This window comes from Myxocyprinus asiaticus, chromosome 42 (assembly GCF_019703515.2).
Source record: "Myxocyprinus asiaticus isolate MX2 ecotype Aquarium Trade chromosome 42, UBuf_Myxa_2, whole genome shotgun sequence".
Classification (NCBI taxonomy): Eukaryota; Metazoa; Chordata; class Actinopteri; order Cypriniformes; family Catostomidae; genus Myxocyprinus; species Myxocyprinus asiaticus.
In genome coordinates, this window is record NC_059385.1 from 3,760,510 (window position 1) to 3,777,347 (window position 16,838).

At 35.9% G+C, this 16,838-nt stretch overlaps 2 protein-coding genes across 9 annotated transcripts in view; one reads left to right on the top strand and one right to left on the bottom strand.

The window, feature by feature from the left end:
• LOC127432619 (ras-related protein Rab-3C-like) overlaps positions 1-8,152 on the top strand; it is a 28,690-nt gene extending 20,538 nt beyond the window's left edge. The window contains exon 5 of the mRNA XM_051683931.1: positions 460-8,152. Coding sequence (XP_051539891.1) covers positions 460-653 — 194 coding nt within the window. The 3' untranslated portion in view covers positions 654-8,152. The remainder of the gene's footprint in view (positions 1-459) is intronic.
• Positions 8,153-12,116: 3,964 nt separating this feature from the next.
• The window catches only part of LOC127432571 (cAMP-specific 3',5'-cyclic phosphodiesterase 4D), a 255,863-nt gene continuing 251,141 nt past the window's right edge, over positions 12,117-16,838 (bottom strand). For all 8 annotated transcript variants that reach the window (XM_051683815.1, XM_051683814.1, XM_051683822.1 and 5 more), the window contains 2 exons: positions 15,985-16,167; positions 12,117-15,815 (listed from right to left, as the gene is read on the bottom strand). In XM_051683815.1, coding sequence (XP_051539775.1) covers positions 15,390-15,815; positions 15,985-16,167 — 609 coding nt within the window. In that variant the 3' untranslated portion in view covers positions 12,117-15,389. The remainder of the gene's footprint in view (positions 15,816-15,984; positions 16,168-16,838) is intronic.

The following is a 16,838-nucleotide window of genomic DNA, read 5'->3' on the forward strand; positions in this document are numbered from 1 at the left end:
TGAGGTTAATTATGAATTTTAATTTTTGGGTGAACTATCCCTTTTTTACAAATGCAATATGCTAAAGTCCAACTCTATTGGAATCAGTTTGAGTCGCGTCTCTCTTGCACTTCATTCGATTTATTTGCTCTGCAAACTCTGCAACATTTCAGATTGGTCTGCTTGTTAGTCCAGTTATGAACGAATTATTCAGTCACATGACTTTTTTGATGCACATCTTGTATTCATATTAAATTCAATAGGAGTTTATTCTGTAAATTTGTTTCCATCATAGTTTATGTGCATTTCTTCTTATCGAATACAAACTTTATCCACCTCCAGCGAGCTTACAGGTTTTTTTTCCGCATTTTTGAAGATTTTATTCGCATCTTGGTGTTTCCATCCAGCATATCCAGCTCGCTATCTTTTGCAACAGGTAGAAACACTTGTGTTGTGTTTTGATTTGTTTCTGTCCAACAGGTTTTGAGTTTTTCGAGACGAGCGCCAAGGACAACATCAACGTGAAGCAGACCTTTGAGCGTCTGGTGGACATAATCTGCAACAAGATGTCGGAGAGCTTAGAGACTGACCCAGCTGTAACCACGGGTACCCAGGGAACGGCACGGTTAACGGATAACCCTCCTCCACTACAGCAGCCGAACTGTGCCTGTTAGTGCTCAGTTTACAACATGGTAGCATCAGCGTGTGTGTGTGTGTGTGTGTGCGTGTGTGTAACTCCTTTAGATAGAAGCATATATCCTTTAATGTCATAGAATGCAGGTGCTGGAACCACTTGAATCCGATGCATGTCATGAGTCATGTGACCCTTTAGTATCCCAACCCCACCCAATGGGAATAGAGCTGTTTAGGACAATAATCACAGATCAAATTGCATTGTAATTACGACTTCTATACTCAGATGTAGGAACTTCCCAGCGGTGTTATTATCATTAACGAAAACTAAAATGAAAACGAATTAAAAGCATTTTCAAGTTAACTGAAATAAAAATAATAACTGAAATAATACTTTTTCATAAATCCAGAACTAATATCAAATAAAATGACTTCAAATGTATTTAGTTTTTGATACACAGTATATAAAATTTGAAACATTTACAATCCACCGTAATTAAACATGAAAATGGCTGTAAATAGAGGTAAAAGAAGACTGCTCTGAGAAATGTAATGATATTAAACATATTTAAATGATTCCAGTAAACACTTAAGCTTTGGCAGCCAAAAAATACTTTAAATTAAAAAATAACTAAACTAAAACTAGAAAATACTGAGAAAATGAAAAGTGAACCAAAACCAACAAACTGGAATGACAAAGTGTTTAAAAACAAAAATAAAATCTAAATTAAAAATCCAAAAACATAATGCTTTCCAGGACTTGAAGGTATCATGACATTTTTTATGCCATCTTTTGCAATCCACACCAACAGCTTTTTGTTCAGTGTTTTAAAAAATGGTAGTGTGCTACAGTATGTACAGTATTTGTTTCGCACTTGTGAGGCAATCAGTTTTAGGAACATGTGACCTGTGGCGACAGGTTTGTTTGCACTGTTGGCCTGTTTTGTTCCAGCACCTTTGCACTAAATTTGTGTTTGTCTATATGGTGCCTGATTCATCGTATCACACTGTTTTCTTTACTATCAAAGTTTTGACAGCCTTGAACATTGGTATATAGTTAAAGATGCTGTAAGTGAGTTTTTTTATTTTATTTAAATCCTTAATATATGACATATATAACTGAAATAGGTGTCCTCTCTCTGTGACAGTCAGCCCTTGACTCTGTAAACAGCACTTTTTTTTTAGCAGAAATTATTCAGAAATGCCCTTGTGCAAAGTATCAGCGCCAGACAAATGCAAGTTCTGTTTTACTTGTTTTACAGTTTTTGTAGCAAACACAACAAGACAAAAATACTTAAATAATAGTGAAACTGCCGTGTTTTTGCTACCTATATACCTATATATACTACAGCGTTAACAGCTGCTGCTAGTACTCGTGGATCCAAATAATACAATGTGAAGAGACCTGTAGGGGCAGGGAAAAACTCGGCGTCAAACAAAGTGTAAAAACAGCCTCAGAATGCATTCTTGTGTGAAAAAAAAAAGAAGCTGGACGCTTGATTTATTTTGGGAAAACCAAGTGATCTGTTAGTCTGTTTCACTCAGTTGAAACAAAAGAAGCGCAAATACCAGCACAGGTTTAAACTCAATATAGTCACATAAGCACTTTTCACTCCCCTGTATATGAAATGTTTCTGCCCAGCCCACAAGCATATTATTTCCTGATTTACACATTTATAATCCGTTATTAATTTACTTTCATCAAAGTATATGTTTTTATTTTTTTCAAACATAACTTTGTAACTCATAGCTTTGAATTACTTGGTTATTTATAAACTTGTACTTTAGTGAACAAGACACGAAAATGACATAATTGCATTGGCAATACATTTTATTGCTTCAAAACCAAATGATGTAGTCAGCCAACCCAGCGTACTAGGTGTGCTTAATATTTTGCCCACCAGATGGCTGTAAATTGAACAGTGGACAGAAGCTTTTAATAATGAACCCATTTTCTTTTTATTTTTCCCCTTTTTCTCCCAATTTGGAATGCCCAATTCCCAATGTGCTTTTTTAAGTCCTCGTGGTCGCGTAGTGATTCACCTCAGTCTGGGTGGCGGAGGATGAATCCCAGTTGCCTCCGTGTCTGAGATTGTCAACCCATGCATCTTATCACATGGCTTGTTAAGCACGTTGCCACGGAGACATCCACTGTGGCAACCACGCTCAACTCACCACGCGCCCCACCGAGAACAAACCACATTATAGCGATCACGAGGACTTTACCCCATGTGACTCTACCCTCCCTAGCAACCATGCCAATTTGGTTGCTTAGGAGACCTGGCTGGAGTCACACAGCACGCCCTGGGCTTCGAACTAGTGAACTCCAGGGGTGGTAGCCAGTGTCTTTACCACTGAGCTACCCAGGCCCCCTATGAACCCATTTTCAATACAATTGTATTGAAAGCCTTGTTGCTTAATATCCCCCAGCACTACTTAAAAGATGAAAAAGTTTAAGAGGCAGCTTAAAAACGCGGCACTTCACCGCAAACGTTGAAAAAACAGTGAGACGTGTCATAATGGGCCCTTAGTCTAGCGGAAGTTAGTGAAAATGGTAAAATCACCTACAGCACCTTTAATGCTGCCTTCACATGCTATTGGAATTATCGTCAATCTGAGTTTTCTACTTGGAAGCTGCATGTGAACGACCCTTTAAGTCGTAATTACGACTGGGAAACTCTGAGATAATTTTGATACCCGAGTTTTCGAGTTGGGAGGAGATGTAAACTTTCATCATGATGGAGGAGAGTATGGTTTCTGCAGTGAATGACAGGTTTTATTCATTTTTCTAAATACAGCTAATTGTTAGTGCTTGCCATTTTGGTCATATACATTTACGTATATCAGCAACTATTTGATGCATATTGTACGTTTACACCTAGAAAACGGCATATATCGGACAAAATTCCATCACCGTCAGCAACCTGAGTAAATATGTATTATGGTGTCAAAAGAGTTCCCCAAGAAATATACAATAATGAAACTGGTGTCCTCCATGTTTCCTGTTCTTACCAACAACAAAGCACGTGAACGCGACGGACTCGTAATTCCTATTTCAGAAATGGGAAGCAGGATAATTCTGATAGCACATGAAGGCATCTCCACATGCATGTGTCAGCTGTCGATGAACTAATGATTTAAAATGCATCAGCTTGTTAGAGCTCGATCTTCATTTAATCACAACAGGAGTTCGACTCAACGGCATGCCTACAAAACCGCATTCACACACACGCTCATCACAAAAATGAGAGTGATTTGCTGACTCCTCACTGCCTCTAAGTTCAGCCATTTTTGTAGTTCAGGAATTCATGCCATATTGACGTCTGTTTTGAGTATTTTTGATGATTTTATTCCCATCTTGCAGCGCCAGTGATATTAGCTGCAAAGCTGTAGTGTGGACTAGTGTGTGTGTGTGTATTCTGTAGATTATGTTAAGATTATGTTACCTATATACATACAATGATATATTGAGTGTACATATTTGTATTTATCTTATTAGTATGAATATAACACAGTTGTGAATTTAAGTAGCTGTTAAATACAGGGAAAAATGTATTAGAGTAAATGTTTCTACACATGCTAACACTACAATATGGTTGGATATGTTAACATTAGTTAATGCAGTAGTAAACAGGAACTAACAATAAACAATACATTCTCAACATTTTCCTTGGTTATTGTTAATTTCTATATATGCTATTACATTATAATATTGAAAGTCTTACGTTAACATTAATTTGTGCATTATGAACTAACAATGAAGTTATAAATTAACATTAGGATTAATAAATGCTGCAAAAGTCATGTGCATCATTAGTTTGTTATACCAAAGGCATTAGCTAATGTTAACGTATACAATGCATTTGCAACGTGTTAGAGACGCTGCACATTTACTCAACGTAAATTAATTCACACTGACTTTATGAAATGAGATTTATTTATCTATTTATTGCAAGCAAACAGACTTTACAGTGTAAAGAAATGAAATGTGCTTTATGAACTGGATGTCTGAAAAAGTTGAAGTGAGTTTTCTGTTTATCGCTGTTGGTTCTGTATCTCTGCTGGCTAAAAAGCTACTTTGTGGAAGTGTTGCTCTCAGCATTTCCTGTCCCTGCCCTTATCTTGTTTTATACTCATGGCTGGAGAGGATTCTGTGATTTTTAGAGGTTTTAAGGAAACCGCTTCACTGTTGCCTGAGTCGGGTCGGAGCTCGTCTTGTAAAATGATGCAGTAATAGCAAAGGAAATGTCTCTGGCAGCTATTTTGAGAAGAAGTGAGTCAGTCATCAATATTTCATGCAGCAAACCTAATATGACATCGGCCATGAATGGCAATTTATCTTGTCATTTAAGTCACTACAGTTGCTAAGCAAGAGCAGTTCTAGTGTGAATATCACAAAATGTGTCATTTCACCTCAGTATCAAAGAAAAAAAAAACAGTTATGCATAAAGAAAATGCAATGGCCCTATTTTTAGAACCACTACGATTTGTTTTTCATTGCTACAAAATTTCTATAAAAATTAAGCATATTTCCCACCCAAATTCTCATTACTGTAATGTAAAGAAAAACATCATTGTATTTTAATATTTTTCACTAATCACTAATTTGAATCACCATTGAGAATAAAATGACAAAAAACAAACAAAAAACAAAACAAAATGAAAACGTGAAACATTACGGTAATGAGAATTTTGTGGTAAATGTGCTTAATTGTCATTAAATAATGTAAAAATGCAAAAATAATGTTGGCCCTACAAATAAATATTTAGCATGAAGAACAAGTCTTTTTTTAGGACCATTACACATTTTTTTGTTGTCATTGCTACATTATTTTTATGACAATTAAACACATGTTTATGTGAAATTCATGTTACATTAATGCAAAAAATAAATAAATAAATAAATAAAAATAAATTACCAATTTTCAAAAATTCTATGCCATTAAGTGTTTTTTTTTAATAATAGTGTAAAAGCTTTTTCACAGTAATGAAAATCACCATGGAGAATAATAAAATTATTTTTAATCCAAAAAAGGATAATTTGGCGTATTACGGTAATGACAATTTTGAAGAAAATTAGCTTAATTGTCATGCAAGTAGTACAGTGCAAAGCATCATGTTGGCCCTAAAAATAAATATTTTGCATAAAGAAGCATTAAGTCTATTTTTAAGACCATTAAGATTATTTTCCATAAAAAAACTCTCATTACTCATATTCTAAAAAAACAAAACAAAAAATCACTGTATTTCAGTATTTTTTCCATGTAATACAGTAAAAACTTTATTACAGGAATGAGAATCAACTTTGAGAATAATGGAAATGCCAAAAAATCATGAAAAAACAAAACAAACAAACAAACGTAGTGACATTACGGTAATGAGAATTGTAGGGCCCTTTGCTTTCCATGATGCAGAATCCAGTCATAAAAACTATATTTACTATAAAATGGGGAATGTCATGGAATTTGACATATTTGATATAAACATAAATGTATTAATGCTCAATGAATCAAATAAAATCATGATATGTCCTAGTGTGATGATTAAACCACAAAAGTCTGTTATTTAATAAAATGAAAGCGCTTCATTCGGTTTCCTAACAAAATAAAAGCTTCATTTAACTAAACATATAAAATTGAAGAAATTGTGACAGTATTACAATACAATACATTTGATACTTTTTAATATTAGTAAAAATGTATTTAATGTAGTAATAAATAATGATAATATCAATAATAATTGCATTGTACTGAACAATATCTCAAAAGCAAGAGTGAAAAAATACAGAAAAAACTCGATATTTCGAGGAAAATAAAACGGAATTTTTAGATTTTTTTTTAAGATTTACAGTACCATAGAATTTGGTGAAAATGTACTTAATTTTCATGAAAATAATGTAACAATAAAAAAGAAAATAAAAACACATTTGCCCTTGAAGTAGGATTTATTTCCTAAAAATCTAATTTCTTGTTTCTTTGGAGTGAAATATGATCAGGACATGTTCTTGACAGGTTTTGTGAAATTCTTCATTCAGCTCATGGCAGTTTTATGTTTCTTGTCCCCAGAGATTGTCCAATCACCGTTGTGATGTATTATAATCCACATGATTCGAAAATGAATAGCCCTTCAGTGATAAATCTACATGGTGTGATCTGTTTATATGTGTGGTATTGTGAGCGTAGAACATTAACATTTCTATAATGTTAGGCCGACCATATCCGGCACAATAAAAAACATATCGCGATCACAGATTTACAGTAGACTGATAATGTTGATCTGTGTAATGCTAGTAGTTCATCGATGTGTTCTTAAAATAAAGAAAACAAAATACACCTCGTTTCCCCACCGCAAGCTACGTTTAGCATCCCTCTTGCATGAGACTGTAAGACATCTCTATTTAGATAACTGTATCTGTATAATCTTATTTATTTGTTATTTTATGCGTCCCTCATCTTGGGGGTCGCAGTGGGCCAGCAAGTGCAATATTTCAAAACCCTATCTCTTGTACAGTTGTGTGTGTGTTTGAAGCCATTGAATGACTGATTGGATTGAATCTAGTACCCTTGTGTGTGTGTGTGTGTGTGTGTGTGTGTGTGGTATTGAGGAAGTGTCAAAGAGCGTCTAGATGTGCCATGCTGAAATTGCACACTATCTTAATCAATGTGTGAATGAGTGGACTGCCTCAGTGTTTAAACTGGAATATGCTGAATATATGCTGACAAAATTAGGCAAAATACTGAGTTATATAGGTGTGTGTGTGAGTGTGTATGGTAGTGTATTTACTAAGTATGGAGAAAAGTAAATGTATATCTTGTCGGCAAGCAATTTCTGTCATTTTTATTTGTGTGTGTGTGTTTGTGTAAATTATAGCATGTACTGTATAGGGCTAAATATCTGAAATCACTCTACTGCAGTCATATCTCAGGCAGGGATGTCTGTAGTTTGAGTGTTCAGTAGTTTTATAATAGCTGTCATTTCAGGTGTACAGCATGCATACAACAGCTTAATGGAATTTTAATTTAATATGAGCTCAAAAAGGGTGAAAATGTTAACGTTACAAAAAATAAAATAGAAAATACTGTGAAGGTACCATGGTTCAGTGATGGCATCAGATGGTAATCGTACTAAGTACCACTGTACTTAAAAAAAAGAAAAAAAAAGAAATAAATACCATTGTACTACCATGGTACATGTCCAAACAAACAAACAAACAAACAAACAAAACATGGTGGTTCCATGGTACTTTTTTATTTGTGAGGAATACATTTATTGTCTAAACTGTTCATTGACATAAGAGATTTGCATTCACTTTTTGAGGCAGTCCTCAAAATACATTCTGAATCTCAGTTCATGATAAAAGTGTTAATGTGCCCTACCTTGGGGTTCTGTAAAAAAATCTGTTGGACCTAACTCTTGATCATTTATGAAGTTTTGGTTGAAAGAATCAGAGTTTGTTTTTCTGTATGTGTGAAGTTAGTGTGAAAAAAATGTATTATTTATTGTTAATACCAATAAATATTCCTATTGTGTTGATACTTAAGTGCTCTGCTACACGAATTAGTAAAACTAGTGAGTTTTGATCTTGGCATAATTTTTTGTTTTTAAATGTTTTTATATATATTTTTTTATTAAGAACATTAATAGGAGACATAAAGTTGTTCTTCCACAAGGGGGCGCTTGACGGCTCAGAAAGCCTAATTCTTCATTGAGCCCCGTTCAAATCTCACAACATTTTTGTCTGGTTAAGGCCAAAGTGTACTTCAGTTGTCTGCATTGGGGATCGCGCTGCGCAAAGTATGCATGATGCAAATTTCGTCATCAGCAGTCCTCGTCTGTGTGCATCCTCTGTGCGTGCGCCTGCCATTGACTGTACTAAAAGAGTATCACAAAGCAGTCGTAGTGTGCATGCGTCAAATGCGTTCATATTCGTTTGCGGTTAGAAGAGTATACTTTGAAAGGCAACACATCGACTGGCCACAATCCAAAAATAAAGTATACCTGAGCCTTTACATTTACCTGTAGGCTAATGCGTATTTAAATCTGTTATTTCTGTAAAGGATTTTGCTTGACAAACAAGAAAATCTGGAACTCTGCCGCTGCAATCTCTATAAAATGATTAAACTGAATCTGTGTTGTTGAACGAATCTTTAAGTGCACGAATCATTATCATTTACTTCCATTGTTTCGGTCGTGAACTACAATCAATTACACAATTCAATGACTCAGTGACACACCTAAAAAAATAATTTGATGCAAAGCTGCATAATGGAGCAAAGTTGTAGCCTAATTGCAGAATTGAGTTCAGTTACAGTTATTCAAGAAACTACTTCGATGGGCATTCCATCAATTCTCAGAATGCCACTTGTCAAATGTTACTGTTATTTGATCAACTCCATTATACATATGTCAGATTGCTGTGGTCATTTGCAGGTCTGATTTACTCATTAAACAACATGTTGAGGCCACGATTTCACATCATGTGACTGTCGTTACCTCAATAAAATGATCTCGTGGGCACAACATATTATAACGTTCCCAAGCGTTTATAAGATGTGACCACAACAAAAGCCAAAAGTTTGGAATAATGTACAGATTTTGCTCTTATGGAAAGAAATTGGTACTTTAATTCACCAAAGTGGCATTCAACTGATCACAAAGTATAGTCAGTGACATTTCACCCCACACTTCCTGTAGCACTTGCCATAGATGTGACTGTCTTGTTGGGCACTTCTCACGCACCTTACAGTCTAGCTGATCCCACAAAAGCTCAATGGGGTTAAGATCCAGAACACTCTTTTCCAATTATCTGTTGTCCAGTGTCTGTGTTTCTTTGCCCACTCTAACCTTTTCTTATTGTTTTTCTGTTTCAAAAGTGTCTTTTTCTTTGCAATTCTTCCCATAAGGCCTGCACCCCTGAGTCTTCTCTTTACTGTTGTACATGAAACTGGTGTTGAGCGGGTAGAATTCAATGAAGCTGTCAGCTGAGGACATGTGAGGCGTCTATTTCTCAAACTAGAGACTCTGATGTACTTATCCTCTTGTTTAGTTGTACATCTGGTCTTCCACATCTCTTTCTGTCCTTGTTAGAGCCAGTTGTCCTTTGTCTTTGAAGACTGTAGTGTACACCTTTATATGAAATCTTCAGTTTTTGGGCAATTTCAAGCATTGTATAGCCTTCATTCCTCAAAACAATGATTGACTGATGAGTTTCTAGAGAAAGCGGTTTCTTTTTGCCATTTTTGACCTAATATTGACCTTAAGACATGCCAGTCTATTGCATACTGTGGCAACTCAAAAACAAACACAAAGACAATGTTAAGCTTCATTTAATGAACCAAATATCTTTCAACTGTGTTTGATATAATGGCAAGTGATTTTCTAGTACCAAATGATCAATTTATCATGATTACTCAAGGATAAGGTGTTGGAGTGATGGCTGCTGTCTAGATTTGATCAAAAATGACTTTTTTCAAATAGTGATGGTGCTGTTTTTATATCAGTAATGTCCTGACTATACTTTGTGATCAGTTGAATGCCACTTTGGTGAATTAAAGTACCAATTTCCTTCCGAAACAGCAAAATCTGTACATTCTTCCAAACTTTTGGCCTCCAGTGTATATTCCCAGAAATGGTTCCAAAGTGCTTTATGCTGTGACACATTCCCCCATTCACACACACACTCATGACAGCAGAGCTGCTATGCAAGGCACTAGCCTGCCATTGGGAGCAACTTGGGGTTCAGTGTCTTGCCCAAGGACACTTTGGCATGTGGAGTCATGTGGGCCAGGAATCAAACCACCAACCCAGTGATTAGTGGCCAACCCGCTCTACCACCTGAGCTGCCCTAATGTCTCTCTCCTGCATGCACACTGACTAAATGTCACCTTATGCAGGCCAAATTATTAATTATTTTTTTTTAAACCTTGTTATACCCACAAAGAGCACATGCAGAGACCATGTTCTTCTGGAGCTAATAAAGTCCTGAATCAACTTTATACAGATTTAATAACCAACATTGGGGTAAAACAGAAAGGAGCACACACTCATTGATCTTGGCTCTTTTGAAACGGAACATTAAGTAAGGCCCAAATAAAAGTAAAAAGAAACTGTATGGATAGTTTAATTTTAATTACAGATGCACTTCTCAGTCAAAATGCAGCAGCATCAAATCTGTATTAATGCATCAAATCTAACAACAATTCAGTGAAAATTTGGAAACAACTGTAAAATGTACTTTTTACCTCGAATATTTTTCTTTGTGTCTGGATTAATGTACATGTATATGTAGTAATTATATAGTTGTAAAAAAGATCTTCAGCATGTTACAGAAAGCTACATCGTCAACGTGCAATTAGGCAAAGAGGCAGTTTTCCTAATTAAATTAGTAAAGACTAATTGTTTTTGGCAAGAGGAAGAGATGCAATTCTGGAAATTTACTGTGATTAACCTTTTAGCTTCGTTAAAAAATTATTAGAATGAAATTAACCGGTTATCAACCAATTAATAGCAATTAAAAAATATGTTTTCACTCCGGAACGATTAAAAGGGTCTTCGTTCCTGTTTTCCCATTACGTGGTTACGTAAAAAACATTTGTTAGTTTTCAGTTTTCGTTCCTCGAACAGTTTTTAGTCCCTGGTTGAAAGTATTTTGGATCACTCCACTGATAAAGCATAAAAAATAAAAAATACATTCCCAAATATTCAGTAGATAATAAAACACAAAATAGGAGTTGTGAAAATGAGATCTACAGCTTTTTAATGAGCTTGTAAACAATGAAATATGGCATGACTGTGAATAAAGTCTATTGTGTTTAAGAAGAACATAAGATAAATCCGAATAATATATTGCCATTGCTATTTATCATAGCCAAATATAAATTAATATCTGAATGCAACTGCAGCTGTTACTCGACGTGGCCACCAGATGGCAGCAGAATTACAGTTTCCGTATTTACTCGACTGAGGGCGCAATAATTTAGTTTTCTTGAGAAATTTGCATTCTAAACATAGAATTTGTTGTATTTTAGATTAATTAAATGAATCAATTCAGGTTATGTGAAGTCACTCTATCTTGTTTGAGTTCCTGTAGTTTACTTTCGCTCAAGCTGCATTGAACTTCCCACAAAAATGTAAAAAAAAAAAATATATATATATATATATATATATATATATATATTTATTTCTTTTTTTGTGAAACTCTCATCAGCCTTAAAATATGTAGCTCATTTTTAACTAAAAATCAGTACACAAAGATGATTTTTTTTCTTTTCTTTTAAGTGAAACTCCGACGGCAAATTTTCCAGTATACACGTGACGCACTCCGCTCTGCCGTTCACTAAATGTCCACATGAGGTCGCCGGAGCGCATGAAGAAATGATGACGCTCTCAACCACATCAAAAGAGTTTGAGTCATCAGGATATTGAGCAACCAGAGGCAAGAACCCTCAAGCATAAATGCTTTTTTAATCTGCTTCTCTTAAACAAATACAAACATGCAACATGTGTGTAATCAACCCATGCTTTTATTTCATTTGTTGCATATAAAAATGTTTAGTTTATGGACTTTGAACCGGTTCGAGTTGGATCTACAGTACCATCAAAAAACTGACAAAAGTATCATCAGAACTTAGAAATCAATGTTAAAGTATCAGTTCATGTATCCCTTTAATGACATTGAAAAAATACCAGTAATAATAATTAATAATAATAGCCATGATTGGCTTTGGTCCAGGGCTGCTAAAATCTACAGTATGTGTGTCAGAAAATACGCTTATTTAACATCTGAAACTGTGCACAAGCACATCTACAAGGCTGGATGACACAAAGGTAGCAGACGGTGCCTGAACGAAGTTAAAGAACAGCATGAAAATAGAAGATTACGAGCAGCCAAGCACCTCTAGAGCAAACTGAACTGTTTCTACGCAGATCTGAGAGTCTATTGCATCCACTGCATTGCATTCGGCATCCGAAACCAAAGCAATGACAGCAGTGTTCACTATGTGCCACTATTGGACCAAAAAAAACAAACATAATAAATCAAATTAATGTCTTAAGCTTTAGCTTTAAATGCAGCACATAATATGCCCTGATACCCTGGCAGCTAATGGATTACACATCCTCTCAGACAGTTCTCTAACACGTAAAGAGACGGAACATGTACAAACAGACATATAGACATATAAAAGACGTTTTTAAGTTAAGGCACAGCCCTGGGGCCAAACGCCAGTGGCGACTTCTCTCATTTTGTTTGGCTTTTCGCCTAGTTTTCCATAAACAAGCTTGAAGGTAACTTTTTTTATTTCGTTTTCATTTTTATAGAGAATATTAATCTTTTTTTTACATTGGATAATATTTATAATAATAAACATTCTCTCAACAAGAGTTTACCAAATACATCAACTCCATCGCCATTCGGCATGAAGTTTAGAATCTGTCATCATTTACAACAAAAATTACAATATGTACAGCAAAATAAATACATCGTTGTAAACAGCAAAAAAATAACGAAAACATAAAATCCATAATTAGGTAAGGTCATCTGGTGAGGAAAGAAATATCATGGCACAAACTTAAATAATATTAATAATAATATTATATATATATATATATATATATATATATATATATATATATATATATATATATATATATATATATATATAAACATTACAAAAAACAGTACTACTCAAAAGCCAGAATTCAAGTTTCTGTGAGCATGTTATATTTCCTACAGCTTTTAAAAAGTTTTGTTCTATGTACACAACAAAAAGACGATCGTTTTTAGTAACTTGCAAGTCCACACACTTTACGCTACAGTTGATGGTCTACAGTACAGAAGCAATACGGCAACATAATAAATAAAACCATATACACGTATAAATAATAATTCTTTATTAAAAGCCAAAGAGCGCCGCGTGTCGCATAGTGCATGGAGAACTTTTGGCATGAAGTGCGCAAATGCGGAATTGACGCTAAACTGCATCTAGCCCTAAGAGAAAAATCTCTGATCTAATGGGATGAACGATTTGTGTTTTATGACTCAAAACGTCAAACAAACAAGCAATGAAATCATGTCATACCAACAGCTTGTGTAATCGTATTTCGGAAAGCATTGCACAACGCGTACTCTATGATCGTAGATTATCTGTGCGCAGAACTTTTGACCTATAAGTTATGGTTTCAGAATGACCACTGTAGGTTGTAGTTTAAAGTTCGTATCAAATCCTCAGTAAATAAATAAACAGAAAAAGGCAAAATAAAAATAAATAAATAATGAAGAGCACGATTTAATTGTGTCGAGTTCAAAGTCTTGCACGCTATAAAATCTCCAACAGCGGCTTGTGCAAACAGATGTCGTTATTACCGAAGTACTTTAATTAAATACCTTTTAATGTGTGATACACCCATAACAGGATGTTGTCATTAAAAGATTTGGTTGACCTGGAGTTATAAGCTAGAAAAAAATGTTTTCTTAGCAAAAAAAACAAACAAAACAAAACAAACAAAAAAACACCCACCTTGGCTTGGTGATTAAAATGTCTATAAGGATTATAAGGCGGATTTTTAGAGAAAGCATGATAACACTTTACTTGAAGCCTTTCTAATCAATTATAAAGATATTTATAATGACATAAAATTCATTCTGTAATGGATAATATTGTTTCAAAAATAATTGTTACCAAAGTTATAATTCTAACGTTGCATTCATGGTTACACCTTTAAAGAGTATAATGAGTTAACTGACCATGACATTTTCTTGATGGGTTTCATGAGAATCACCCGGTTACAATTATTCATAAGAACACATATTATTATGATGCATTATGAATGCATTAAGAGAACATTCACGTTCAAGTAACGTGTCGCCAAAATCATTGCTTTGAAACACGATAAAACTACAGGTGTAAAGTGGCAAAAAAGTATTAAGTATTAAGAGGCTCACTGGAGGTAAATGTTTTACTAAGTAAAAAAAACAAAACAGAAAAATTATGTACAGCTTCTTAAATCTAAAAGGAGAGGATTTGTGCAACACAGCAGTGATGTATGATGGAAAAAGCACAACCTGACGCAGGGCGACCGTCACGTTGCGTACTTGCAAGTTACCCTTCACGTTAAGTTTCCTTGAAAACACAACAGCTGCTGTTTTGTTATTAAAAGTAACGTAAAAATCTTTATGTATACCGTACAAAATCATCCAAGAGGCCATGACAGCAACAAATTGTGTTTTATGTCTGTATTCAGTCAAAGTTTAGGAAGACTTAAAACGTAGAAAAACAGGTCTCCTTGAAATCCAAGGAAATGCATTCCTTTCTATGTTTTTCCTCACTGGCCACGGCTGGTGTCGTTTCTGTGATCGAAATCTCCTCCGATTGCTTTGTGCAGCGGGCGTCTACAGTAACGGCCCTCCATACGGTTATGTGACCTGGCGTGGAAGAACCACAGAGAAGAGCAGGAGGAGGGGCGCCTGCGCAGACAGTGTCAACAGACATCATCAGCCGTCTGCTTGAAGATGCGGGCCGGGCGAAGGTAAACAAAAGAAAGCTTGAAAAAACAAGAGGACTAAATGTTATTCCTGAGTAAATAAAACGACAACCTACCAAAGTCTTAATGTCCTTTTGTCTCCAGGCAGCTCATAGAGAGACTGAATGAGACACAGAAAGAGAGGCCAAGGTCTCGGAGTGCAACGTGCGCTTTGGAAGTCAATTTCACTGTCAATTATTAAATATTTCACGTTTTTTGCCATCGTGGCGTTCAGTTTACGTGGTCCAGACACACTGCTATGTATCTGCAGACTGCTCGTCTTCCTCCTCCTCGTCCATGCTGGGTTCCATAGAAACTTCCTCGGAAATCCCCTCCTCGCCCTCAGGAATCTCTGTGGATTCCGAGTTCTGCGTGATGAGCGTTTTGGAGTCACTACAGCTGTTGTCCTCATCCTCTTCCTCCTCGGCCTGGCTGCCGCTGTCCTTCTCCGTGTCCGACTCCCCGTCCTCTTCCAGGGTCAGTTCAAACTGGAACTTCTCGGCGCCGCCGGATCGGCTGCCCTCTTCGGGCTGGTCTGGAGTGGGAGACGGGCTCTGAGGAATGGTGCTCTGGTACCACTCTCTGTTGTCCTCTAATGTGTCCAGGATGTCCTGGGCATCCGGGTGGACGAGGTCGGCCCAAGTCTCCCACAGTGGATGGACAATGTAGTCAATGAAGCCCACCTAGAGATGGAGAGACGTTAGTGAGCATTTCCGCATAGGAACACACCCAACTGTTGTGTGAAAGAACCCGTGAATTAAAATTATTGTCGCAATCATTTATTTTTGGAGTCATTTCATTTTAGTCATAGTCTGGAGCCCTGTTACGGCAGAGTAAAAGTAAAAGCATTACCTGAGTCTTTTCTACTGATGCGTTGTGTTTGTCACACATGGGGCTGATCTCCATCCCTCGCTCTCTCTCTCTGTCTCCCTGACTGAAGAACTCCTCCATGATGCGATCCGTCCACTGTCTGTACAGCTGCAGCGGTTTGGTGGGGTTACTGAGGTCTGCACAGTGGACCATGTTCTGTAGCACCTGAACAACACATGCAACAGTTAATGCCACCAAAATAAATACTTTTTGGAGTCTTACAAATCTAATTCTGGTACATTCATTTTAGAGATGTGCATGAGTAATCAAGTAATAGAGTCCTCATTCAGCACAAGCTACTCGAGTATCACAAATTCATTTTCCTCTCCGCATTTGCATGCTGTGAGCAGCGCTGATACACTGTTTTCCCTATGAATCTCTCACCAAATCCCACAGTTACAGTTGAGTCCACTGGAGGACGCAGTGGAGGTGTCTATGGACTCAAGAGTTTATACTCATGCTGTCAGTATTGGTTTCTAAAGTGTGTGTAAGCTCCGGGTGTGTGCAAATGTGTTTTACTGTTATTTTTAAATATGTTTTGTTTTCTGTTGTTATATATTGTTCTTTTAATTTTTTCCCAAAAGAAAAGCATAGTTTGTTAAAGTTATCTTAATTTGAAACTGTACGTGGTAACGTTTGTGAATAAAACAAAATATAAGATTCACGTACGTGTTACACGTGCATTTAAATTTACGATTAATCAGGTACTCTGATGGATGGGTTAAGAGTACTCGAGTACAAAATTACTCGAAAATGCCCATCCCTAATTCATCTCAAAAAAAATTTGAGTCACTTTAAATAGCTGTTGAAGTTCTTTGAATATTGAATTTACAAAG